The sequence below is a fragment of the Ambystoma mexicanum genome, chromosome 4p, assembly GCF_040938575.1.
Source record: "Ambystoma mexicanum isolate Mex_15411 chromosome 4p, UKY_AmexF1_1, whole genome shotgun sequence".
Lineage (NCBI taxonomy): Eukaryota > Metazoa > Chordata > Amphibia > Caudata > Ambystomatidae > Ambystoma > Ambystoma mexicanum.
In genome coordinates, this window is record NC_090927.1 from 87,884,428 (window position 1) to 87,911,536 (window position 27,109).

Genomic DNA, 27,109 nt, shown 5'->3' on the forward strand with positions numbered 1-27,109 from the left:
ATATGAAAAAGAGAGAAAGAGAAGCTGGTGATGTCACAAGAAGTAAGAGTGACACACTAAGAAGATAAGAAGAAGGTGGTGTACGGACCCTATAGCAGTGGTCGAAGTGGGCGGGAGCGGTCGGGAGCGGTGCTCCTCTACTTCTTTTAAGTAAGTTTTATCATTCCTATACTTGTATTTTTAAAACGAACCGTTCCGGTACGTTTTCGTTTTAAAATAAAAGTGTAGGAAGAAGTTGAAACTTCCACTTTCAGTGCACTGCACTGGACGTGCCGTTAAACAGCAGGTGCATGTGTTTTGGGGTTTGTATTGTGCATGGGAGGTGATGCAGCAATCTGGTTTGAGGGGAGCGGGGGCAGGCCAGTAGGGAACATAGTTGCACTACTTCTTTTCGTACACTTCGACCACTGCCCTATAGAAACTGATGACAAAATAAGGAATCGAGTGAACATTCCTAAGAGGAAAGAAGATTGCATGTGTGTGTGACGCACTGCAGAAAATGCAAGCCATTCAATAAATGTACAGATACAGCAAAGCAAGTAGACTAAGTGATCATCGAAGCTAGCTATACGTAGTCAATAGTCCACAGGAGAAGCCGCCATTGAATAGTGTCTGGACATCGGTGCTACAAACTTTAGCAAGTTGAAACACATGGAGAAAGAAGTATCAAGAGCTGTGCGTGTCACAGCAAAGAAGTAGCTGGAGATTGCAGACTTAAAGGGTGAAGCTGTTTGGCCTGGTTTCAAAGTTGAAGCAATCCAAGTCTGTTATGTATTCTCAAAGGCAGCAAACGTGAGACGCAGAATGACTCCTTGTTAAGGTGCAATAAGGGAACACCATGAGTGCCAAGTTTTATTAATTCGATACAATTAAATGCTGCAAAATGGGCCGAAGTACGGTCTCTTGTCACGTGGACCAGGGATGGAAATAGGAGTTGAGCATGCAGACCAGAACTGTGATAAGCGTGTACCTGCACTCCCTTATATTCCCAGAGATGAGAATACATTGCAAGGCCAAGTTCAAAGGCAATCTTCATGGCAGAAGGCATGGACGATGAGAGATGTTGGGCTAATTGGGTGGGGAGGTAAAGTCATGTCCACCTCCTTGCACCTGGATCTGAGCCTACATGCTGCTAAGTGAACCGAATGTTCCAGACATGACACAAGCATGCCAACCAATTGTAGAGGGCCATATAACGAAGGGACTTATAGTTTGAGAATCAATAGTATTCTGTGTACTTAATAAGTGTTGAGGATGACTTGCACCAAGTTGTCCACCTGATAGTAGATGTCCTATCACAACCCAACCCTATATAGAAAGTATACTTAGATGTTCCCCTTGATCCCATCACAATCACTCATAGGTTTTTATTATTTGTCACATAGTATGACGTCACGTATGACGAATTTTCAGTATACAATCACGAGCGAACGTCCATTGATGTCGTCTGTAACTCCCTGTTTTAGACAATTGATATTAAAACAGTCATATTGTACTTTGCCAACTTCCTGAGTCGGTCAGATTATTTGGTGTAATAGTTATTCTGCATCCCATCCTTTGCATGACATGTTACTGATTAAGGACCTTATGTTCACTGAAGTGTCTCCCTGTCCCTTCCAGGCCTCTGCAATATTACTTCTGTAATGTCTCCCTATCCCTTCCAGTGTCCTATAAGAATATCTCTGTAATATCTCCTTGTCCCTTTAATGGCCCTGCAACACTATCTCTTTAATTTCTCCCTATCCCTTCCAGGACCCTGCTACAATTTCTCTGTAATGTCCAGCTGCCCTTCCAATGCTGTGCAATTCTATGTCAGTAATGTTAACATATCCCGTCCAGGGCCCAACAACAATATCTCTACAATGTTTACATGCCCTTCCAATGCTGTGCAATACGATCTCAGCAATTTGCACCTATCGCTTACAGGCTAGTTATCGCTGCATCAATTAGGTCTTTGTCCGAGGAGATTTCCATTCCAGAGTGAGATGCAAAGAACATTATCAAAGTCTGATATAATGGTGTGGGGTGCAGTTAAAGGCCCAAAACAGAAGTCCCTTTCAGATAAATGGCAAGATTTTAAACACTGAAACAAAAACGGCTTGCCCTTTGTTTTTGTTTTTCAAGTAAACTAAAAGAGCCTTGTGGAAAGGGGCCTACCTGTCATTACCAATGGATAAGCAGCATTTTAAGGTACAAAAGAAGGAGGAATGAAAGACCGAGTCAAATGGAAAACAGGATTTTTAAACATTGACAAAATAAAACGGCGTACACAGGTGTGCAAATAAAATAAGTTTTAAAAGTGAAAAAGTATCACTGGTCACAGAATAATTTCAGGAAAACAAAACATGATGTGCAGGTTGACGAAAAGCAATATGTATTATGTTTCACTTATAAAACTCCAGTGACATTTTGAAAAGCCTTCATGGAAAATGTCAGCCCCAGGCAAATCCTTTTGCAGGCTGTGAGAAAAACCTCTCAAGGAAATCTCCCTCTCCCAGCCTGGATGTCACATCTACCATATAATTAGCAACTGTAATAAAGTGTCCTGCTAAATGTGTCAAAATTTAGTGCTCTCCAGACCTGCTGGCTCTGAAAACATTGACTGCAAGAAAAGTTCTGCTTGGCTGGAGCATGACTAATATGTGTGAACATGGGGGCACCCATTTCAAAGAGCAATCTTCCAAAACAAAGTAGACTGAGAAAAAAAACCTCAGTGAAGCTGAGAAAAAAGCCGACCCAGTGAAAACAAATGGCCGGAAGGCAGGAGGAGGGCCATGTGTCCCACGTGAAGATTCACAATTAATTTAAAAGGACTATTATCATTTAGAACTTTTTCTCAGTCACAATAAGGTGGAGGAGAGAGAAGGGTAACTGTCCAATCCTAGTGGCAGGAATTATTGCAAGGTACTTCCCCAAGATTGTCCAATTGGTGTTGTCATTGCTGCTATATAAGGGGGACTGCACTAGGACAGAGGGAGACAGAAAGACAGAGAGACAGACGATCAGGAAGGCTGCTGAAACTTACCATCTGACAGCTGTAAGGAGACACCATAGGTGATTGCTGGGAGCGCATCTGGGTGGGGCTGTCTATTTCTAGGAATGTTGTAAGGGAGAATTCTCATTTATGTTATGTTATGTTAGCGGTACTTGTAATGCACAACGTCACCAACGGAATTGGACCCCAGGCGCTCTGGCGGATCTGTAAACGAGAAGGGTGGGGGTAGGGTTAGTCAGGAGGAGGGGAGAAGGAGAGTGGGAGAAGTGGTGTGCTGTTGGCAGTTTCAGCTTGGTATACACTGAGTGCTGTGCTTTGGTGCTAGTATCGGATGGGATGAAGGCCTCGAGTGCTGTGGGTGAAGTTTATGTGTTGTTGATGCAGTGTGGTAAAGTGCGTGCGGATTGCTGGCAGAGAGATGGTTGTGTGGTTTTGTGGTGGTTTAAGTATGCAGAAGATTGAGGGTTAGGTAGTGGGGTCTGTATCCTGGTTCAGGTACTTATGATTCCGTTAGAGTTGCATACCTGTGGGTTCGGATGTTGCTGGTTCCTCGTGGGCCGACTCAATTTGGTGGTGTTGTGCTGATTCAACTGTATCTTGTTGAGTATAGTTTGGATTGGTGGGTGCGTCTGAACCTAATCTTCAGGTGTGGGACTGGGTGGGTGATATCTAGTCTCAAGTGATCTAGTGTGACCCTGGTCGGTTAAGGCTTTGAGTGCTTTAGGGTCGGGGTGGTGTTGAAGTGTTGTCCTAGTGGATCCGTCTTGGTGAGCGTGTGTATTCAGACCTTTGTATCCTTCTGTCCTGACTGGTTCTTTGATTTCCGTGGGGTGAACATCCTTGAGACTGTTGTTTAGTTGTAGTTTGTGTGGTGGGGGCATTGTGCTTCCTGCTTTGTATTGGTGGACCGTGTATAGTGATGAAACATTCTGTTTCTCACCCATTGCATCGGGCCTGTGATGCAGTGCTTCCTTTCCCTCTCTGTTTTGTTGTAAGGGCTGTTGGGGAAGGTCATAGTTAGGTCCTGGTCCTCTTGATGATTCGTTCTAGTCTTTCTGTCTTAGTTTGCTATGTTTACTGTCTTTGGTCGTATTGCGACTGTCTCCCGTTTGGTCCTTTAGTATGCCGTGGGATATTTACCTCAGCTTTTCCCATTGATTGATCGGTGCGTATCGCGGTCTCTCTATGTTCATTGATGTTTTTAGTTATGTTGTTGCCCCTGTGGCCAGTCTTTCTAGTTATGACGTGAAGAGCCAGGTTTTGATTAATTTCCATAATAAGTGGTTTCTTGTGTTACGTATGTACTTTGGAAGGTCATTCCAGGTTTTCGGGGCTTGGTGAGAGAAGGAGGATCCTCCAAGTTTTCTTTTGTTGTAGGGCTTCGGTTCCAGGCGGATGTCCATGCTTGATCTGAGCGTTCTTGTTGGTTGGTGTAGGCGCAGTTTGTCTCTTAGGAACTCAGCGCTTTCGTTGCGTACTGACTGTGCGTAATGCACATTGTTTTGAGTTTTATTCGTTGTTTTATTGGTAGCCAATGTAGTGTTTTCAGCGCTGGTGTGGTGTATTCTCTTTGGGGTAGTTTCAGAAATAGTCTGGCTGCTGTGTTTTGAATGTGTTGTAGTTTTTTTAGGAGTCGTTCAGGCATGCCTAGGTATAGGCTATTGGCGTAGTCTACTTTGGACATGACGAGGGCGATGATGGAGATCGTTTACTTGTGGCTCTAGTGTGAGATTATTGTCCATCAGAACCCCCAGGTTTTTTACAATCGCCGAGGGTGCTGGGGTAGTCCCGAGTTCCCTTGGCCAAGGGATGAATTAGTTTTCTCCTCAATTTTTTGTGACAATCATTATTTCAGTTTTGCCTGGGTTGATTTTGAGGGAATTGGAGTTCATTCAGAAGAATACATTGCGGAGGCAGTTTTCTAGCGTTGAGTTTCTTTCCGGGTTGTCTTGTATTTTGAAGATTATTTGTGTTTCGTCAGCGTAGTTGTAGCAGGTGAGGCCGTGGCTTTTGATGATTCTGATAAGTAGATACAGGTAGATGTTGAATAGTAGCGGGTAGAAGGAAGATCCTTGTGATACTCCACAGGTGGAATCTCTCATTCTGGATTTGAAGGGTTTCATCCATACAGTTTCCGTTCTGTTTGTTGGGAAGGATTTGATCCATAGTAGGGTGGTGTCTTTTATTCCAAGTGCTTCTAATCTCGTTATGAGGGTGTCATGGTCGACTGTCAAATGCTGCCGATAGGTCTAGGAGTATCAGGGCAGTGCTGTTGTCCCAGTCTGTGTTGATTTTTAGATCGTCCCATATTGAGAGTAGAGCTGATTCCGTTCCTCTCAGTGGTCTGAAGCCAACTTGTGCCTGGTCTAGTAGGCCGTGCTCTTCTATAAACTCTTGGGTCATTTTGTATATGTACGTTTCGAGCAGCTTGGCTGTAAACGGGATGTTGGAGATAGGTGTGTAGTTGGAGAGGTCCTCTGTTTCCCACTGTATCTTTGAGTAGTGGCCTGATGTATGCAGTTTTGAAGGATTGTGGCACTTTCCCAGTTGCGATGGAATGGTTGAGGATGTTCCTGTGATATTCCATGGGTGTTCCTTGTTTAAGAATTGATTTGTATGTGTCTGGTGGGCATGGGTCTTCGGGGGACCCTGAGTTGTTGCTTTCATTCACCAGTTTAACGCATGTCTCCACTGATATTTCTGGACAGCTTCGTAGTTTGTTTGGGTGCTCCTTCCAGGTGTAGGTTGGGGTTGTGGTCAGATCAGACGGTCTGCTTTGAATGGTTTGTTGGATGTTGGTGATTTTGTTTTTGAAGTGGCCTGCAAGGTCGTTGCAGAGTTTCGCGGACGGAGTTGGTGTGTTGTTACATCCTGGATGGTTTTTGATTTCGTTTATGATTTTGAAGAGCTCTTTTTGGGTGTTTGGTGCTTCGAAGATTCGGTTGTCGTAGTGTTTCCTCTTTGCTTTTTGTATTTCCTTTTTTGTAAGCCCGGTTGTGTTGTAGGAATTTCAATTTGTCGTTTTGTATTCTCCAATCAAGTTCTAATCTTTGTTTTTTTCATTTCATGGTGCAAAGTAGTGGGGGTGAACCATTTGGCCATAGACCATTTATGAGAAGAAGCGAAGGGTTTTTCTTTGGCGATTTTGTCTATTGTAGTTATAATCCTGGAATGCAGCAGGGTTACCTTTTTGTCCAGGTCATCTTCTTCCATGAATGTTGGGTGTGGTTTGTTTAGCTCCAGGAGTTCATGCAGGCTGGAGTTTTTGATGGTTCTCCAATTTCTTCTCATGGTTTTCGTTGTTTTGTCCAGTTGATTGTTTGTTAGCCTGGTCATTTTGATTACGAAGGGGATGATGAGGTGTTAGCGAAGATTGCGTCAAGTGTATGCCCTGACGAGTGGGTTGCTCCTTTGACTAGTTGTTGTAGGTTCATTGCTGCTAGTTGGCTGGTTAGCGATTTTTGTATGGTTGTGATTTGTCCTTCAAACCAGATGTTGAAATCTCCTAGGACTATCAGGTGATTGTGTTTGATGGCTAGGACGGTGATTGCTTCTGTGAAGGAATCTACGAAGGTTGCATCGTAGGTTGGTGGTCTATATATTAGTGCAAATTTCAAGTTTGTTTTGGATGTTACTGCTAGACGAATGATTAGGGATTCACATTTTTTTTCTTAGTTATGGGGGTGCCGGGGCCTGGGAGCTGTGGCAGCCTTACCTGGATGGCAGCAGTGCGGGAAGCCGAGTGGGCTTATGCAGGTCTATGGACCTGGTATACACAGAGCTAGGCTCCAATCAGGGCTCGGGGGCGGGATGGGAGGCGGGAGGGCTGGAGTCCAGGAAGGGGAGCTGGGAGGATTGTGATGAGGTGGGGAGGGAAGCGGGCTCGGCCGCAGGTGTTTTTTTTTTTCTTAGTTATGGGGGTGCCGGGGCCTGGGAGCTGTGGGCAGCCTTACCTGGATGGCAGCAGTGCGGGGAGCCGAGTGGGCTCACGCAGGTCTATGGACCTGGTATACACAGAGCTAAGCTCCAATCAGGGCTCGGGGCGGGATGGGAGGCGGGAGTGCTGGAGTCCACGAAGGGGAGCTGGGAGGGTTGTGGCAAGCTGGGGAGGGAAGCGGGCCTGGCCGCGGGTGTTTTCTTTTTTCTTAGTTATGGGGTGCCGGGGTCTGGGAGCTGTGGGCAGCCTGGATAATTTCCCTTACCTAGTGAGTCCCTCAGCAGCTTTGCTGGATTTCTGGGGTTTATTTTTTCCACCTGGTAAGAGTGTGAACCTTTTTCCCAATCTTATATGTGTTTTGCCATGTGTATTTCTACTTTTTGTGTGATCTTGGGCTCTGGAGCACACCACTCCATGAGCCCAACTTCTTGTGTGTGTTACACAGCACCTTCAGTGCAGTAACACAGGGTTGTCTCTAAGACTTCCCACTGACTCCATTTTTTCTGGGGCTGACTACTGTCCCCCAGAAACAAGTAAAGTTGCCATTTACTTTATGTAGTCATTTAACCTACAGACCCAGTACACCCCATTTTACAGGGAGTATTGGAAAGGGTTAACTCTGACCCCTGTTTGTCTGTACCTCCTGGAGCCTTGTTTCGCTCCCTTAACACTAAGACTTGGCTGGTGGCAGTGGTATCTACCCTATCTTTTCTACCAAGATTAGTATTAGCCTCGAGCATAAACCCGCTTGACCAAATACTTTTTATTTTGGCTCCGGTCAGGTTTAGTTGCTATTTCTTTGTGTTAATATCCTTCTTGTGTTTTACTTTGCGCTGCAAACTAGGTTTGCCTTCTTTGTTCACCGTCTTTTGGCGGGCTTCTGCGAAGAAGCCCTCCTTTGGTGTCTTAGTGTCTAGGTGGGCTGAATGTGAGGGATGGGTTTAGTAACCCCCTGCACAGGGTCTCCTTGGAGATCCAAGTTGCACTTTGTGTCCATTGGCTGGAGCGGTTGTCCGGGCTGGACAACCCCCCTGCTGTATGATTGACAGCCAGGCTGTGTGAATGGGGGATTTTCGCATAAAAGGCAGGACTCTTGGGCTGGAAATCAGAGTCACCACTGGAACTACAAGAACCGAAGAGAAGCAGAGAAGAAGACGGCTGCTGCAACTCCTGAGTCCCAGTGAAGCCCTGCTGCAGTCCTGAGCTATCTACCCTTCAACGACAGAGAAGATCCAGTCCGGAGTCTTCTTCCCGTGGATCAACCAGCTCACCTTTCCACAGCTAGAGAATCCTCTCCTGGTTCGAAATCTCTGTACGAAGCTTTAGTGGTCTGGATAGCCATCGGAAGAGCCCTCTCCTGTTTTAAAGGAGAGCACCTTTTATTCACTGTTGCTTTGCTGCTGCTGGCCTCATCCCTGGGTAGTGCAGATCTCTATAGACGTCCTCCTTCTTGTCCCCACGACTGAAGTTTCAGGAACCATGAGTCTGCAGGAACTACCAGGAACAACTGCCGTGGCACCAGCTTTCTTCATTCGAATAAGGTACTGTGTCCATTTGGTCGTTCTTGACGTCCAACCTTGAGGAATCGGCGTGAACCCTTTTTCTCACCAAAGGTTTGTTCTTTCTTCCTTCCCTCTTATAACTTTTGCCTCCCTTTTGACAATATCCAAGTTCTCCTGGCAACGTTAATCTCGAACTGTTCTATCGTGTGATCCTCGACAACAGAGCCCTGCTCCATTTGACACTGGCGCAGGCCTATTGACTTTATCTGTACTTTAGAACACGTCCTCTGATTCTAGTGCCTTGAAAAAGTATTGCCTATGATTTTGATCCCCTTTTCCTTTGTTTTTATTCAATGTGCTAAGTGTGTTTAACTACGGTTACATTTCTTCCAGCAGGTACGCTTTTCTTTTGTAAGACTGAACTGTCATTACTGTCAAAAAGTGAGCGCTTCTTAACCCCCGGTAACGACTTTTGTTTCACAACACCGGTCTGTCAAATCCTAATGTACTTACCTTGAATTTACTTACACCAAAGGAATTGGTTTTGTGTGGTATATTTAGAGTGTGGTTTTGTTTAATAGAAGTGAAGTGTTTTGTGAACAGATGGTTTAAAAATAAATGTACTTATATTTTGTAACCAGAAACCTTGAGTCAGTGTCTGCTTGAGTCACAGTAACTGTAGTCCTTTGTGTAATTCCTATTACTGCTCATTTGCTCTTAAGATAGGTCTGGCTGCTCCGCTACTGCTACCACTATAACTGTGTTGTACAGGCTTGTACCAAAGGAGAAATTGTACTGCCACTTGTAGACTTAATTGTCTGTATTGTTCCCTAAGGGTACTGCAGAGGATTGTGCCTAACACTGGTGTACAGCAGTGTGATTTTTAAGTATAGAGATTACACTTAGAGTGCTGCTATTACCATGGGCTAACTAACCACAAGGCTAAACACCACAGAAATCTATTAACTGAATAATCATGTCAAATATGGAAAACTACAGTGAAGAGAGCCTCTTAAACTATACTGCTGAGGTTCTGAGAACCATGTGTAGAGAGAGGAGCCTCTCTGGTAAAAGAAAGAAATCTGAACTGGTTGCTAAGTTATTGGGAAAACAAAGTCTGGAGAGTGGGTCAGAAGGACCTACCCCTCCAGCAAATGTGGATAGTGATGTTTCTGATTCTGAGAGTGTTGGATTAGAAGAAGTAGACAAGTCTTTGTTAGGAGGCCCTACAACTCCCTTGCCTGCTCAGAAACCACAACCTCTGTCCACAGGGACCCCATCAGGTCCTACACTCACTCCTGAATTTATTGCACTTGAGTTGGAAGTGAAACGTATTGATGCACAAACTGCCATGAAACATCAAGAATTAAGGCTCAGAGAAATGGAGATGGCTCATGCTTTAGAGATAAAGAAATTGTCTGTAGAAAATGCTTCCCTCCCAGGGTCTTCTAGGTCTTCCAGTCCTAAGAGGCCCCGTATGCCAAAGGAAGTGATTGGCATGTATGAGACTAAACTTGATGTTGTGGATTGGTTAGCAATGTTTGAGTACAATCGTGGGATTCAAGGTATCACAGGGAATCAGTTGATTCCTTGGCTTTTCTCTAGGCTCCACCCTGTTGCAAGTGATGCTGTCATGGAATTGGGGGAGGTGAATAAGCAGGATTATGATTGTGTGAAGCTAGCTTTGATAGCTCGATTTGGGAAGAGCCCTTCCCAGTACCTTAAGAGGTTTAGGACCCTCAAAAAGCATGATGGTACCCCTTGGGCTACCTGGGTGTGTGACTGTTTGAAGAAATTAGATGGTTTGGTTAATGGTTACAAAGTGAACACTTATGAAGGTTTGAGGAATCTTGTTATGTTGGAGTCAATTTATGATGCCTGCTCTCCTGAGCTTAGACAGCACTTGGCTGATTCAAAGGAGATAGATCCTAAGAAGTTAGCTAAGGCTGCTGACTTGTGAGTTGCCAACAGGGCTACTCACAAGGATTCTGGTGCTACTCAGAAGGATGAGGGAAAGCAGCCAAAGACAGATGACAAGGAGAATTCCAATACCTCCCATCCAGAAGAGATCCCCAAACATAACCAGGGTAAGCCACAAGGGAAACCAAATAGGGCTAGTGTACCTCCTGGTGCCAAACCAGAGGTAGGTCAGGACAGACCCCCATTCCAGAGAGGATTTGGAAAATGCTTCAGTTGTGGGTCAACTGACCATGGCAGAGGAGATCCCAGATACAAGGGTAACCCTGCAGGGGTCAGGAACTACCTCCTTAGCCTTCTCCCCAAGGGAGAAGTACAGATGGCTAGTGCTCACTTTCACTTGTTTGCTGAAGAAACTTTGGCTCTTCAATCAACTGTATCCTTAAAGTCCAAGGGTCTGGGTAAGAAACAACATAGTGATGTGTATGACTCCATTCCTGAAAACGCTAAGGAGTATTATGAGGACAGTGTTCTTGTCAATGGCCAGGACACCCTGCCATGAGAGACACTGGGGACAGCAGAACAGTTGTGGACGAAAGGTTTTTCAGGCCTGTGGATGTTGCTAAGGCACCCAAAGGCCCCACCAAACTTGCTGGAGGCCCTGTCCAAATGGTTCCTATTTCTACCAGCTCTCATTCAGTATAACAAAATGACAGTGAGGATCCCTGTCAGTATTCAGAGTGAGCTGCCTGGGAGAGTCCTGTTGGGGAATGATCTAAAAACTCTAAGAGTAGTATCTAGTACCTCCAGGCCTCCCAGTATGGAGACGCAGAACCAAACCAAATTGGCTAGAGAGGCCACCTTAAGGGACCACTCTGAGCCTGTGTGAACCTCTACAGAGAACCCCACTACAAGCCATGGCACATTTCAGGCTAGTATGTTAGGGAAATGGGAGCCCAAACCAAGCTCCATCATTATTCCCCCAGTTTTAGAGTCTCTGGCTCCCCCTGCTTCTGAGGGAGAGGTGGATAGACCAACTGGGCCCCTCTCTAGGCCTAAGAGAACTGGTAATTCTCAGTGCTGGTGGAAAACCAGAAAAGACAACTTTAAGGCCAAAAACCTTCAGACTGTTGGACCTTCTACAGAAAACTCCAACCCAAATCCTAATGTTAGGAGAAAAACTCCTAAAGTAGGTAAGGTTAGATCTAAGAGGAAGGGGAAGCATGTACCTTGCGTATCCCCAGCACCCCCAACCAAGATGCCTGAGACCCAACCTGCTCCTAAAAGAGAGGTGGTGAGGTAACCTGGAGGCACCTCTAGATCTAAGGGAATCCTTTATAAGGACCCCTTGAAAAAGCCTATTACTGGTTCAGGAGTTGTACCAACTTCTGAGGGACTGGTCAACCAGATCCCCTATAGATTTAAAAAGAAAGATGTTTCTCAAAGGGTATGTAGGTCATATAGCTTACAAAGAAACACCTTTGATTTTACCATTGAGCACAGAGCAGGAAGTCACCACCAAAATGCGGATGGTCTCTCTAGGATGTTTATAACCGACTAGAGGTATGAGATCCATCCAGGAGTGGATTAAATCCTCCTGTCCCTTAGTCTGGGGCAGGGGGCAAGTGTTAGGGAGAATTCTCATTTATGGCTAATTTCCCTTGCCTAGTGAGTCCCTCAGCAGCTTTGCTGGATTTCTGGGGTTTATTTTTTCCCCCTGGTAAGAGTGTGAACCTTTTTCCCACTCTTACATGTGTTTTGCCATGTGTATTTCTACTTTTTGTGTGATCTTGGGCTCTGGAGCACACCACTCCATGAGCCCAACTTCTTGTGTGCGTTACACAGCACCTTCAGTGCAGTAACACAGGGTTGTCTCTAAGACTTCCCACTGACTCAATTTTTTCTGGGGCTGACTACTGTCCCCCAGAAACAGGTAAAGTTGCCATTTACTTTATGTAGTCATTTAACCTACAGACCCAATACACCCCATCTTACATGGAGTATTGGAAAGGGTTAATTCTGACCCCTTTTTGTCTGTACCTCCTGGAGCATTTTTTTGCTCCCTTATCACTAAAACTTGGCTGGTGGCAGTGGTATCTTTTCTACCGCGATTATACTATATAAACATGGTTCTGTTTTAGGCTATTGTATTAGCCTCGAACATAAACCCGCTTGACCAAATACTTTTCATTTTGGCTCCGGTCGGGTTTAGTCTCCATTTGTTTGTGTTAATATCCTTCTTGTGTTTTACTTTGCCGGGCAAACCAGGTTTGCCTTCTTTGTTTGCCGTCTTTTGGCAGGGTTCTATGAAGAATCCCTCCTTTGGCATCTGGGTGTCTAGGTGGGCTGAATGTGAGGGAGAAGTTTAGTAACCCCCTGCACAGGGTCTCCTTGGAGACCCAAGTCGCACTTTGTGTCCATTGGCTGGAGCGGTTGTCCGGGCTGGACAACCCCCCTGATGTGTGATTGACAGCCAGGCTGTGTGAATTGGGGATTTTCGCATAAAAGGCAGGACTCTTGGGCGGGAAGTCAGAGTTGCCACTGGAACTACAAGAACCGAAGAGAAGCAGAGAAGAAGACGGCTGCTGCAACTCCCGAGTCCCGGTGAAGCCCTGCTGCAGTCCTGAGATATCTACCCTTCAACGACAGAGAAGATCCAGTCCGGAGTCTTCTTCTCTTGAGCCTGGTGGGATCAACCAACTCACCTTTCTACAGCCAGAGAATCCTCTCCTGGTTCGAAATCGCTGCACGAAGCTTTAGTGGTCCGTATAGCCATCAAACGAAGAGCCCTCTCCTGTTTTAAAGGAGCACACCTTTTATTCACCGTTGCTTTGCTGCTGCTGGCCTCATCCCTAGGTAGTGCAGATCGCTACAGACGTCCTCCTTCTTGTCCCCACGACTGAAGTTTCAGGAACATTGAGTCTGCAGGAACTACCAGGAACAACTGCTGTGGCACCAGCTTTCTTCATTCGAATAAGGTACTGTGTCCATTTAGTCGTTCTTGACATCCAATCTTGAGGAATCGGGGTGAACCCTTTTTCTTACCGAAGACTTGTCCTTTCTTCCTTCCCTCTTATAACTTTTGCCTCCCTTTTGACAATATCCAAGTACTCCTGGCAACGTTAATCTCGAACTGTTCTATTGTGTGATCCTCGACAACAGAGCCCTGCTTCATTTGACACTGGCGCAGGCCTATTGACTTTATCTGTACTTTAGAACACGTCCTCTGATTCTAATGCCTTGACAAAAGTATTGCCTATGATTTTTATCCCCTTTTCCTTGATTTTTATTCAATGTGCTGAGTGTGTTTGACTACGGTTACATTTCTTCCTGCGAGAACACTTTTCTTTCTTAAGACCGAACTGTATTACTGTCAAAAGGTGAGCGCTTCTTAACCCCCAGTAATGACTTTTGTTTCACAACACCGGTCTGCCAAATCCTAATGTACTTACCTTGAATTTACTTAGACCAAAGGAATTGGTTGTGTGTGGTATGTTTAGAGTGTGGTTTTGTTTAATAGAAGTGAAGTGTTTTGTGAACAGATGGTTAAAAAATAAATGTACTTATATTTTTTTACCAGAAATCTTGAGTCAGTGTTTGCTTGAGTCACGGTAACTGTAGTCCTTTGTGTAATTCATATCACTGCTCATTTGCTCTTGAGATAAGTCTGGCTGCTCCACTACTGCTACCACTATAACTGTGTAGTACAGGCTTGTACCAAAGGTGAAATTGTACTGCCACTTGTAGACTTAATTGTCTGTAGTGTTCCCTAAGGGTACTGCAGAGGATTCTGCCTAACAAAGGCCTCAAAGCTGACTGTGTCGTATAGTGGTGAGCGGGAGGCCATCTTTGAGAGTAGAGTGACCAGACCCCTACCCCCGATTGTGCTGAGATGTAGCTGGCTTTCCTGAACTTTAAACAGAGGCTTTCTATGTAAGTAGAACTGAGCCCTAGGAAACCAAAAGGTGGGTGAGCCTGCTTGCCTTGAATCCTTTCCCTTTATAGTGGGCACACAACTGTGTAGATCCTTAGCCTATTTAACTAAAAATATGAATGTAATTAATTCCCCATTTGGCAGGGTAATTTTGTTAAAATTTGAAATGAACAAAGCTCCCTTCCCAGTGTGTGATGAAAACTATAGCCTTCAAATGAATTGGGTAATCCTTGTTGTCTAGCTGACCCCGACTTATGTTCTTATATCAGTCCAACCTTTTGATCCAGCTTCCCCAACAGAGGTCTTTCAGTGGAGGGGGGGTCTGAAATCCGAAATTCCCCAAATAATTCCAATATTTCTGTCTGACTTCCCAACATAGACCAAAACAAGAGGGTGGGGGGTCTGAAAAGCAAACTGCTAAATCATCCTGTGTTTATTTTAAACCAAAAGTGTGGGCAAATCATAATTGCCATATGTATTCATACCAATCTTGAAATCTTACTGCTAGCCTTTAAGCCTGCAGGAAAATCAAAATCGCACAACACTAGATGATAATTACTTTTGTCAATGATCTTTGTAATTATTTTGTGAAGTGAAATTTGTAGAAAGTGAAGAATTGTGATAGTGTTCTTTTCAACTCACTTTTGTGATTTATTTATAAGGGGCATGATATGTGTCTGAGATAGGGCTGAAGAAAATAATCTGTTAAACAGTTTGTTGCGTAACCACTTGAGTGGGGAGGGAAGGAACTCTCTGTGTTGAGGGTGGCTTCTCAAAACACCATTAAAATGGCATCTTATTAAGGAAGTTTGATTTCGAGTACCTGCAACAGGTTACTTGCAAGGTTCCGTGCAGTGGGAGTTACAGCAGCGCTCGTAGCCTGGACAGTCCTGGTCACTCTTGCACGTAAGGAACCACCATTTTGTGATACAAGTTTCATTGGCTTTGGGACACCCAAAATTGTTTGCTGTAACAGAAGAAATAAGAAAGAAATAATGGCAATATTTCAGAACACTAAAGAGCTGTACATCCAAAATTGCAACACATGTAAAGCATACCTGGCTCACTTTGGCGCATTTAAGGTAAGGATTTAAATAGGACAGGACGATTGGCACTGGCAGCCTTTGAGCCCTAGCCTAAGGGTGAGTCAGGTGTGTAATATGAGCACTTCACAATTGCTGGATTTCTCTACTGAAGAGTAGCGTACATTTGTGCAACAGCTCTTCATATATATAAATTGTGGAAACAGAAAAAAAGTGAGTCACAAGGTTTCCGTTCAGCTGGCTTTCACATCTGTTACTGCGCACTGGCGAAACAGCAAATTATGATGGCTTTGCACATCTGAGCCTATATTTGTGACCCTCGAGCAGTGGTTTAGACTGGGCGTGGCATGGAGGCAAGGCCCTTCCTTATTGCCGAGGACTAAACTTCCACCTAATGCTCAGCTGTGTGGTGGGTTCCTGACAGCCATGTTCAACTGTACGTGGCACTATTTTATTTATTTATTCATATTCTTAAATATAGCGCCACATGCCCGCAGGCCTCAGGGCGCACAAAGAACAAATACAAGACAAACAGTAGGAGACCAAAGTCATAGGTGCGAGATCGGCAAAACATCAATAGTATCAGACATAAGAGGCATAGGGTTTAATCAGGAGGGCGGTTGAAGAGCAGTGTCTTCAGTCCTTTTTTATAATCAGTCGTCACAGTGACGGTTCTCAAGGTCAGTGTGAGAGAATTCCAAGCAGTCGGGCCTCGCCCATCAAAGCTGAGGCCGCCTGCAGTGAGCAGTTTAAAACAGGGCTGTATCAGTCTATGTTGGTTTTTAGATCGTTTGGTTTTTAGATCTTAAGGTTTGCAAGGGCATGAGTCGAGCGGAGAGATATTTGGGTGCTGTGTCAGAAAGGCACCTATGTGTCAGAGTGAGAATCTTATGGGTCACTCTATGCTTGATAGGGAGCCAGTGCTAGTTTCGTCTTGCCAGTATAACATGTGTTCGTTTAGACATGCCAGTAATGGCAGGGACTTGGCTATTCTGGGTGACCAGAAGGGAAGACGGAATAGCCTGAGAACAGCCCCTCAAGAGACTGTTGCAGTAGTCTAAGTGCAAGTTTATACGAGTGGTGACAAGGATGGCAACATTATCCTGGGACACAAAAGGTTGGATGTTACCAAGCAATTTGTTGACAAGGCCACAAGAACTCCGGACCTGCGCAGCATATTGTTTCATGGTAAGCTCAGAGTCAAAGGTAACACCAAGGGTTTTCCCCTCTTTTGCCAGAGGCATAATTGCATTAAGAATAATGAAACTCACATAGTCTGGGGCTAATGTTTTAAGTTTTGTGGCGGTTGCCACAATAAGGAGTTCAGTCTTGACTGTGTTTAATGCCAATGAATTAATGGCCATCCATTCATGGGTGGGCTATGGATCTTATTTAGATTGGCTGAGTCTGTGGCATATTGTCCAGAAAGTTTCATGACTACCTGAGTGTCATCAGCATATTTAGTATGCTGGACACTCAGATCTTCCAGCAATCTCAAAAGAGGGATAATGTACACATTAAACCAAGCCGGTGAGATGCATGATCCCTGCGGCACCCCACAAGTAATGGGGATAGGCCCAGAGTGGGCATCTCCGCAAACAACTCTAGCAATTGGTGGACCCAAAAAGGATGAGATCCATGAAGATGCCAGACTGGAACAGCCCACTAGGAGTTGCAGTCGTTCTACCAGTATAGCGTGATCAACAAGATCAAAGGCAGAAGAGAGATCTAAAAGCATTAGAATTGCAGGTTGGCCTCGATCAATGGTGTTAAGCAAATTAGCCTTGAGATCAAGTAAGGCCGTCTCCATACCATGATGGGCCCTAAAACCAGACTGATGGGCCCTCAAGATGTTGTTTTGCTCCAAAAGAGCCCGGAATTGAGCGTAAGCAACCTCATCTAGATTCTTAAGGAGAAAAGGCATTTGTGTGATAGGACGATAGTTATCTGTCACAAAAGGGTCAAGATTCTCCTTCTTCAGGATGGGGGTGATCCAGGCCTCCTTTAAGAGAGAAGGAACAGAGCCTTCTGAGAAAGAGAGGTTCACACATTTAGTGACTAAAGGACAGAGTACATGCAAAAAGTTCAGATGGACAGACGCTGCCCTGGGGGGAGGTGGGCATCATATGAGAGACTATCTGACCGTTACAAGTCGCGTGAATGGGAAAAATGCAAAGATGGGTGACTCAAGGGTAACAGAGGAGATAGGTTCACCAGGGTCAGCATGCATCTTTTTAGTAAGGTGAAGCGAGCTCCTTGACAGTTGAATGGTGTTTTGATGTAATGTAACCTTGGTGATAAAGGCATTGTGAACAGATTGACAACAGTCAGTATTTTTCACTGGACAAGGAGCTAGGCAAGGTTTGCTTTTAAATTCATTAAGGATGGCAAAATGTTCTCTGGACCTTGATTTAGCTCGGGAGATCCTGTCGTTGTAGGCAGCAGACTTGACCTCAACAATGGCTACTTTATATTGCTTGATTTGCAGTTTCTAAGCATTTAAAGTAGATGGAGAGGGGTTAGTACGCCAGCAGCGCTCAGCAGATGGCTTCTCCTGTCTGAGATGACAAATGTTATCATTAAACCAGTTTTTGTTCACGGTTTCATTCTTCATCAATCGAGTTCTAATGGGGGCTAGAGTATTGATAGCACCTTCCAATGAGACGGCAAGATGGATGGCTAGTTCACCCGTCTTCTCAAAGTTATCTAACGAGCCCAGACGAATGCTGCATAAGGAAGATAGTTTTTTTGGTGAGACATTCTTCCAATTCCTGGTCTAAATTGAAAGTCTGGGATTGGGATCAAGCCGGGCAGTGGGCTCAGGAAATTGACCTTAAAGGAAATCAGATGGTGATCAGACCAAAAACAGGGAGAAACCATAATATTCGTGACAGTGAGACAAAGGGAAAGGACCCAATCAAGGGTGTGTCCAGCAGAATGTGTAGGGCTAGAGGACCATTCTGTAAGGCCAATAAGAAGAGTGGGATAGACGCGAGTAAGGATGGAACGAGAAACAAGGAGGAGGTAGAAAATAGGAGGAGTGGGATAGGCGTGAGTAAGGGTGAAAGGAGAAACAGGGAGCAGGTGGAAAATAGGAGGAGTGGGACAGACGTGAGTACGGGTGAAAGGAGAAACAAGGAGCAGTTGGAAAATAGGTGTAACGCTCACCTGGTATCCACAGGGATGCCTCCCGACTTGGTTGGACTGCTCCTGACCTGGACTCGCCTCCCCCGGTTTCTCGTTCTGCCGAGGATCTAGTCTGGAATATAGGAGTTCTGGTTTAGCCCACAATCTCTTTCTCTTTGGGCGCACCTTCCTTGTGAACCCCAAAGACCCCTTTAGAGTTTTCCTCACCTTGGATTTCGGTAAAATGCGCTCTCCCTCTTGCAATTCTGTGCAGGGGTGCGTCATGAATGGGGCGCTTCATTGCCAAGTTGCTTCACTAGCTTAGGCCCGAGAGTCAAGACCTGCTGCGACTCAGTTCTGCAGGTAAGTCTATTGTTCTTAATTATTTGTCCGTAAAGGTAGTTGCCCTTGTTAATGTCCTCCTTCTCTCTTAGATGCAGAAGGGATGATGAAGACGTCGAGCTGGTTGGTAAGGTGGTGCTCGAGATGGTAGGTGAAAGCACAGAGCGCGGCGCTATGTGCGTTTTTCTGTTTTGCTAACCTGTGTTATTCTTCTCTTGCAGGCCACCGAGATGTTCTGGCTGGTGAGTGGCCGGGCGGATGCTGAGCGATGAGTGGATGTTGTCCGGACCGTCGTCGAGTAAGTATGAGAGCAACCCGCCTTGCCTTTCTCTTGCAGGTTGATGAAGGCCGGCGCAGAATAAACCGACAGCGAGTTCCGCTCCAGTAAGCATGATTCCGAATGATGCTTGAATGAGGGATTCAAACGCTTACTAATATTGACTTTTTTTCCTCCTCCAGATTGCTGCTTTCAAATGAAGATGAGCATCCAAGATGACACTGGAACGGACGACAGGAGCTGGATTGACAAGCAGGTAAGGATGGTTAATGGTGTTCTTCTCTTCGTATATACTATAAAGGGGGGAAACCCAATTTTTACTACCTAGGTAGTAACTCTACCTTTTATCGGGAAGGCAATACCGTTAGACATAGGAGGTAGTTAGTAATTATCAACAGTTTACAGTCAACATTCATTAAATTAGCGCTGTAGAACAAAAGATTCAATCCGTTTTTAATAATCATTTCTATGAGAAAACACATAATAGCTTAAAAAAGCGGTGGGTCAATCCCATTCACTTTACGTAAAACAATTGTGCGTTATTTAAAAAGACAAACAACTTTGTTATGACACTTAAACTTTGCCAATGGAATTAGTGGGTTCTGTCTTATTGACAGGAGTTTGGTTCAGTAATCAGTGTAGGGAGCAGTTGCTGTCTCACACTGTTCATGGGACCTAAGTGGAGGTTGTTTAATCATCAGTCTAGTATTAATTCTAGATGGTAGAACTCGACATGTTTCAGTTCTTACAACAATTCATAGAACTTTCTTCAGGAGTAGTGTCATATTCTAAAAAACAACAACTAAGACAACAATATTAGAGCGTGCTATCATTGCGCATCTCTTGGGTTGATGTTTTCTGTTGCCAGTGTTTAGTATTAAACGTGTATGTTCTTGCTGTAGCTGTTGATCACAAGGAAGTATAAAAAGATATAAGCTTTAGATGCTAATTGCACTTTGTAGATGAATTTAATTTATCAGACATGGCTAGATTAAATAATTATCTAGTTTAGTCGGAGATGAGTGGTTCTTGAGGAGGGGTATTCCTGTATAATGCAAGCTTTAATCCTCTAGGTCCATAGTGTGCACTTCAATAGGGCTACTAGGACCTGCAAGTTTAATTTGCATAAGTTAACAAACTGCTGTCAGTTTAGACTGGCTTAATCTCCTTAAACGCATGCAGTGTAATCAATAATTGCTTACCATAAGTCGAGGGGCAATTCTTCAAGATTTTAACAATGTTGGGACTGAGGTTAACAGGTAATCAGCCCTTCGGTGTAGAGTGGGTCCTTTCATGGAGCAAAGGTACTCAAATGAGTCTGAAAAAGATGTATTTACTCTTGTAACCTCTAGTTGTGTTAAGAAGTAGTGGGCATATAATTGTAGACATTGAATTGAGAGCTCACCTTAATGATGTACGAGTAGTGCATGTTGTTGGTGGCTTTACTAAATAAAGACTTCTTCGGTATCTGCCAGTGTGAAAACCGTAAGTGGGTTTCTAGAAGTAAAATGAAATGTATAGTGGCTATTAGTTGTTAGGTCGGCAGTTCTAAAAAAGCCTATTTTGTCAGTATCTCGGGGTACGTTGTCTCCCTGATATTTACAGAAAAGTCTGTGAAGGAAAAAAGGAGAGTGGTTACCTTCGTTCGTTTGACTCAGTCTGATCGATTGTGCTCGCTCGCTCCCAACAAACTTGCAACGCTGTTTCGATGTGGATAGCAGTCGCCATCTTGTGTGTAGGAAGTTATATAGGCTCCGTAGTCCTTTTTTAATCTCTAAACTGATCGCGGGAAGTTACCACGCTGTTAGCTTAGTGTCAATGAGTAGCAGATAAGCAGGGAACGGTCATAATACCTCTAATAGAGGTATATGATTAACTGAATAAGACTCGAGTATAAACAGCTAACCCCTGTAAGGAGGGAATATATACACAATAGACCGCTAAGAAAGGCCATATGGTTACTAGATATTCCCTTGTAAGTCTCTAACGCAGTATATTATACATTCCGTTGTAGCTCTATATGGATTAGTAGTGAGTGATTATAAATACTCAGGGGAATAGTATCCAAACTCTGTGGAGAACTAGAGTTCTGTATTCAAAAATGGAATCATTCTGCTGTGTGGCTAATACGAAAATGACTCTTAGAGCAGACAGGGGAGATAGATTATATTTTGTGCCATTATATTGCTTCGTTGATCCCTGTTTTGTCACTTTTGGTCTGGAAAATGTGTCTTTGCTCCTTTTCAAGTAGTAATTTTTTATTTTTCAGGGGGTCTTTGCCTTTGATCATGAGCAGAACTGTCCATTTGAAATCTTCACTTGAGTGGTTGTATTCTAAATAGTGTTTGACCATAGGTGCCATTAAAGTTTTATTTCTGATGCAGTTTCTGTGTTCTATCATACGGGTTTTTACTTTCCGGATGTTTTTACCTATATAATAGTTGCCGCGTGGACATGTAATCATATATATGACATATTCTGAATTGCAGTTCATCAGTTGCATCTGTTTCCATGGTGTAGCTAGACCTATCTCTGCTTCTTTAGATTTTTTGGTAAATTTGCATACTGAACATTGTCTGCATGGGTAATGGCCAATAATTGAGCTCAACCCCCATCTGGTGGTTAAATTATCTAGTTCAGGTGATTTACCTCTGAATTTGCTACTACTTACCTTGTTTCTGATTGTGGTGGATTTTCTTTAGGCGAAGAGTGGACAAGGAAGCTTGCTAGTAGATTGATTAAATATCTTCCATTGTTTATGCACAATATTGGTTATAGATAGACTCAAATTAGTGAATGTATTTACTCTGACTAGTCTATCATCTAGGGGGTTTGTCACTTTATCTTCGAGTAGGGATTCCCGGTTATTATTAAAGGCTCTTTAAGCTGCTTTACGTATCAGTTTTTTTGGGTATTCTCGATTTCTCAATTTTTGAGAGAGAATGCCTGCTTCTTGTTCATTGGACTCTTTTGTGCTAGTGTTTCTTTTCAGTTGCAGAAATTGACCATAGGGAAGATTATTTTTCAAATGTTTGACGTGGTGACTATGGTAATGGAGGAGGGAGTTCTTATCCGTGATCTTGTGGTAAGGTCGTACTAATAGAGTTCCTAATTGATTGAAGATGGTTAGGTCAAGGAAATTAATTCTTCTTTTTCGATCGTCATAGTGAATTGTAAATGGCGATTCTGTTGATTGAGCCATACTACATAGTTTTTGGCCTCCTCTTTAGTTCCTTTCCATATGACAATTATATTGTCTATATACCTAGCCCAAGATTGTAAATGAGTTTGGAACGGATTGTTGGAAATTTTTTCTCAAAGAGTTCGACATATAGGTTTGCCACACTCGGTGCCATGGTAGCTCCCATGGCAGTTCCTTCTATCTGCTGGTAAAACTGACCTTGGAATTCAAAGAAAAAAATGTCCTCAGAGAAATAGAGAAACTAGAAAAGAAAAATCATCTTCCCTTCCAGAACCTCAGTCATTTAGAAATGAATGCACTAAATAATCTCTCTAAAAATGAGGATATTATAATAATAAAAAGAGCCGACAAAGGAGGAGGTATAGTCATCCTCGATAAAAAAGACTATGTGGATGAGTGTCTGAGTCAGTTTTAAATAACACACAATACTATAGAAAATGACCAGAAAACCCCACTAAAGAACTATTACAAATGATTGAGTTAAAAGCAGAAAAAGCCAAAGACAGAGGATGGATAAGTCGGCAGGAATGTGAATTCCTAACCAACACAGATCCCTCAACACCTACCTTCTACTGCCTACCCAAGATTCATAAGACCTTAAGTAAACCTCCGGGATGACCTATAGTTGCTGGTATAAACTCCATTTTAGAACCACTATCAAAATTTGCTGAACATTACTTGAAAAACTATGTTACCAAAATGGAATCATATCTAAAAGATACTAAAGATGTCATTAAATGCTATGAAAACCTCCCATACGATACCAAAACACAATATCTTATCACTTTGGATATCGTTCCTCTATATACCAATATTCCTCAACAACAAACTATAGAAACATTAGAGGAAATACTACTCACAAGGCTAGACGAGGACCCAGTTCCGACATCTTTCATCCTGTGGTGCATAGAAGTTGCACTAACTAAAAACAACTTTGAATTCCAAGGTCAGTTTTACCAGCAGATAGAAGGGACTGCCATGGGAGCTACCATGGCACCGAGTGTGGCAAACCTATATGTCGAACTCTTTGAGAATAAACATATCTATTCCAACAATCCGTTCCAAACTCATTTACAATCTTGGGCTAGGTATGTAGATGATATAATTGTCATATGGAAAGGAACTAAAGAGGAGGCCAAAAACTTTGTAGTATGGCTCAATCAACAATCGCCATTTACAATTCACTATGATGATCGAAAAAGAAGAAATTCATTTCCTTGACCTAAGCATCTTCAATCAATTAGGAACCCTATTAGTACGACCTTACCACAAGAACACGGATAACAACTTCCTCCTCCATTACCATAGTCACCACGTGAAACATTTGAAAAATAACCTTCCCTATGGTCAATTTATGCGACTGAAAAGAAACAGTAGCACAAAAGAATCCTATGAACTAGAAGCAGGCATTCTCTCTCAAAAATGGAGAAATCGAGAATACCCCAAAAAACTGATACGTAAAGCATCTAAAAGAGCCTGTAATAATAACCGGGAATCCCTACTCGAATATAAAGTGACAAAACCCCTAGATGATAGATTAGTAAGTATAAATACATTCACTAATTTGAGTCTATCTGTAACCAATATTGTGCGTAAACAATGGAAGATTTTTAATCAATCTACTAGCAAACTTCCTTGTCCACTCTTTGCCTAAAGAAAATCCACCACGATCGTAAACAAGGTAACTAGTAGCAAATTCAGAGGTAAACCACCTGAACTAGATAATTTAACCACCACATGGGGGTTGAGCCGAATTTTTAGCCATTACCCATGCGGACAATGTTCAGTATGCAAATTTACCAACAAATCTAAAGAGGCAGAGATAGGTCTAGCTACACCATGGAAACAGATGCAACTGATGAACTGCAATTCAAATATGTCATATGTTTATGTTTATTATTTGATAATGTGCTCCAAACCCAGGGGTAGCCGGGCGCAGCAGGTACAAGATTACTTAAGCTTAGGTTACATACAAAGGATACAAACAGCTGATGCAATACATGTCATGTTACCATATTTACAGTACATATATACAAAGGTACAAGATAGTGGTACCTCACAACCCGCAGAGGGCAGTGAGATGGTCTGCAGTCCAGATTTCCGAAGTTTCAAGGCAGTTGTATGCAGTGATCCAGGGCCTAGTGCAAGGGTTCAGTTTGTTAGTTGTCGTTGGTCCAGATCCAACTTTTCACCTTACATCTAAATCTGGAGTAGGGTACATTAGCTCTCAATGCAATAGGAAGTGCATTCCAAGCTTGGGCAGCTCTAACAGGGAAGCTAGCTCCACCCGCTTTTGTTCGCCTAAATCTAGGAGTTTCTAGTAGGAAATGGTTAGAGGCTCTGGTGTGGTGACTGGAGGATTTTCTAGTCAATCTGGCCGAGATATAAGGAGGTGCAGTATTGTTCAGTCCTTTATGGGTGAGATATAGCATCTTGAGAAGAACTCTGTCACTGATTTTTAACCAATGATGGTCTTTCCTGATCTTAGAGATGTGCGCTCTGCGGGGTATGTCCAAGGCTGCTGTTAGAGCATTATTTTGCAATATTTGCATTTTGTTTATGACAGTTTTATTGGCGCCTGCGTAGAGGGCGTTACAGTAGTCCAACTTAGACATTACTAATGCGTTAGCTAGTGTGATGCAATTGGTTTTGGAGAGGTAGGGTCTGCAGGTCCTGATTAATTTACAGGTGCACGCTGTAGAGGAAGCCAAGGTGTTAACTTGTTTTTTGAGAGATAAGGTGGAGTCGAGGTAGAAACCTAGTGTTTTTACCTCAGTTGCCACCTTAATTATATTGCCATCTATGTTGAAGGCGAGATAGTTGGGACTGAGTTTTTTAAGGTTAGAGTCGGAACCCAGGATCAGTATCTCTGTTTTGTCGTCATTTAGGCAGAGGCCGTGGGAGGCCATCCATGCCTGAATGAGGAGGTAAATCTTGTTTACTGTAGCTGTGTCTTTGACAAAGTTGGCAGATAGTGGTATGAGGATCTGCATATCATCCGCGTAATTAGTATAAGTTACCCCTAGTCTGTCAAGTTTGTCAAAGAGTGGCTTAGTGAAGATATTGTACATTGTGGGGGAGACACATGAACCTTGTGGGACACCACAGGTGATATGTATTGGGTCCGCTGAAGCTAAGGGGGAGAACACTCTCATCGTACGGTTGGCTAGGAAGGATTGTACCCAGGCTATAGCTTCACTTGAGAAATGGGCGGCAGACGCTAGATGGTTGCATAACACTGCGTGATCCACCAGGTCAAAAGCCGCCGATAGGTCAAGGAGGAGGAGCATAGCTGTTTTACCTTTATCCCTCAACTCGTCGATTTGTGTCTTGAGGTCAATTAAGGCTGTTTCAGTACCATTTAGTGATCTGAATCCAGATTGTCGCAATCCGAGTAGTTGGTATAACTCCAGATAGTTTTAAATCTGGAGGGAGGCTACTCTGTCGATAATTTTAAGGAGAAATGGGACCGTGGTAATAGGCCTATAATTAGTGGGGATGGCTGGGTCAAGGGTCTGTTTATTTGAGGAGAGGCAATACCCAAGATTCTTTAAGGTTTGTGGATACAGTACTAGAATTAAAGGAGGCTTTGATTAATTTAGAGATGAAGGGTGCTAAATCTCTAGCTGCGTCCTTAATAACTTGTGCAGGGCAGCTGTCGCCTTGGCAGTTCAATGGTTTCAGGGATAATATAACCTTTTCAGTTTCCAGAATGGATATGTTGGTAAACCTGAATGGTTTGCAATTACTTTGTGTAGTTGTACTTTGTGGATCTGTCAGGAGGGTGGTCTGTTTTACAGTAGAGCTCAAGGAGGCTTTTTTCTTTGCAATTTTGGATTGTAGGGTTGTGATTTTATTTGCTAAGGCATTTTGGATGCTAGTGCACCATAGTTTGTCCTTAGGGACATTGTCTATGAGAGCAATTGGGTTTTCCATTTCTCGGAGAATGGAGAAGAGTTCTTTAGAATTAGAGTTAGCTTTACTGATTCTCTCATTAAAAGTGTCTTTTTTAGTTTGGATGATTTCCTTCTTGTACTTTTTGGAAAAGTTGGCAAGTAAGGTTTTTTTCTCAGCTGAAGGTGTGTGCCTCCAGATAGATTGGAGTTTGCGTTTTTTGATACGTAGTTCTTTAAGGTGAGGGGTGAACCATGAGTTGAGATGAGACTCTCGTTTACTTTTACGAAGTTTGATAGGGGCTATCATGTCCAAAGCTTTGGTCATTGAATTGTTGAATGTCTCAACTAGCATGTTTGGGTCAGGGTTAGTAGTGCTGGCGGTGAGGGCTGGAAGGAGTAGGGGTAGTAGTCTTTCAGCAGTGATATCTTTTTTACATTTCGTAGGCATAGGAGGTACTATTTCAGTGGTATTTAGTTTAGGAGGCTCTATGGTGGCCGAGAAGCATATGAGGTGGTGGTCAGTCCAGGTTTGTGGTAAAATATTAGAAGTGGTAGTGTCGCAGTTATGGTTGGCTATCCAGTCTAAAGTACATTCTTTTATATGTGTGGGGGCTAAGACTTTTTGGGTAAGACCATGATCGCCTAAGATTGATTGGATAGAATGGGCCTGTTTATCCTCAACATCATTGAATCCCAAGTTTTTGAACATCTCTTTATTAATTTCAATATAACAATAAAAAAATAAAAAAATGAAAAACCAACAAAGTTTCCCTCCCACCTCCCCCCTCAGCCCCGGTCGTAGCGTGAATAGAATCCGAAGTTCAAAGTCCCCCTTCACCCTCCTCAACAATTTAAGTCCAGCAGCTTCAGTCTTTGGGGGCACCATTGCTCTCTAAACTCCCCCTTCAAATAGTCCAATGTCTCACCCCAATCGGCCG

General features: G+C 43.5%; 1 protein-coding gene across 1 annotated transcript in view; it reads right to left on the reverse strand.

Moving 5' to 3' along the window:
- The window catches only part of LOC138452544 (balbiani ring protein 3-like), a 359,195-nt gene that overhangs the window by 68,460 nt on the left and 263,626 nt on the right, over positions 1 to 27,109 (reverse strand). The window contains exon 11 of the mRNA XM_069604989.1: positions 15,109 to 15,252. Coding sequence (XP_069461090.1) covers positions 15,119 to 15,252 — 134 coding nt within the window. The 3' untranslated portion in view covers positions 15,109 to 15,118. The remainder of the gene's footprint in view (positions 1 to 15,108; positions 15,253 to 27,109) is intronic.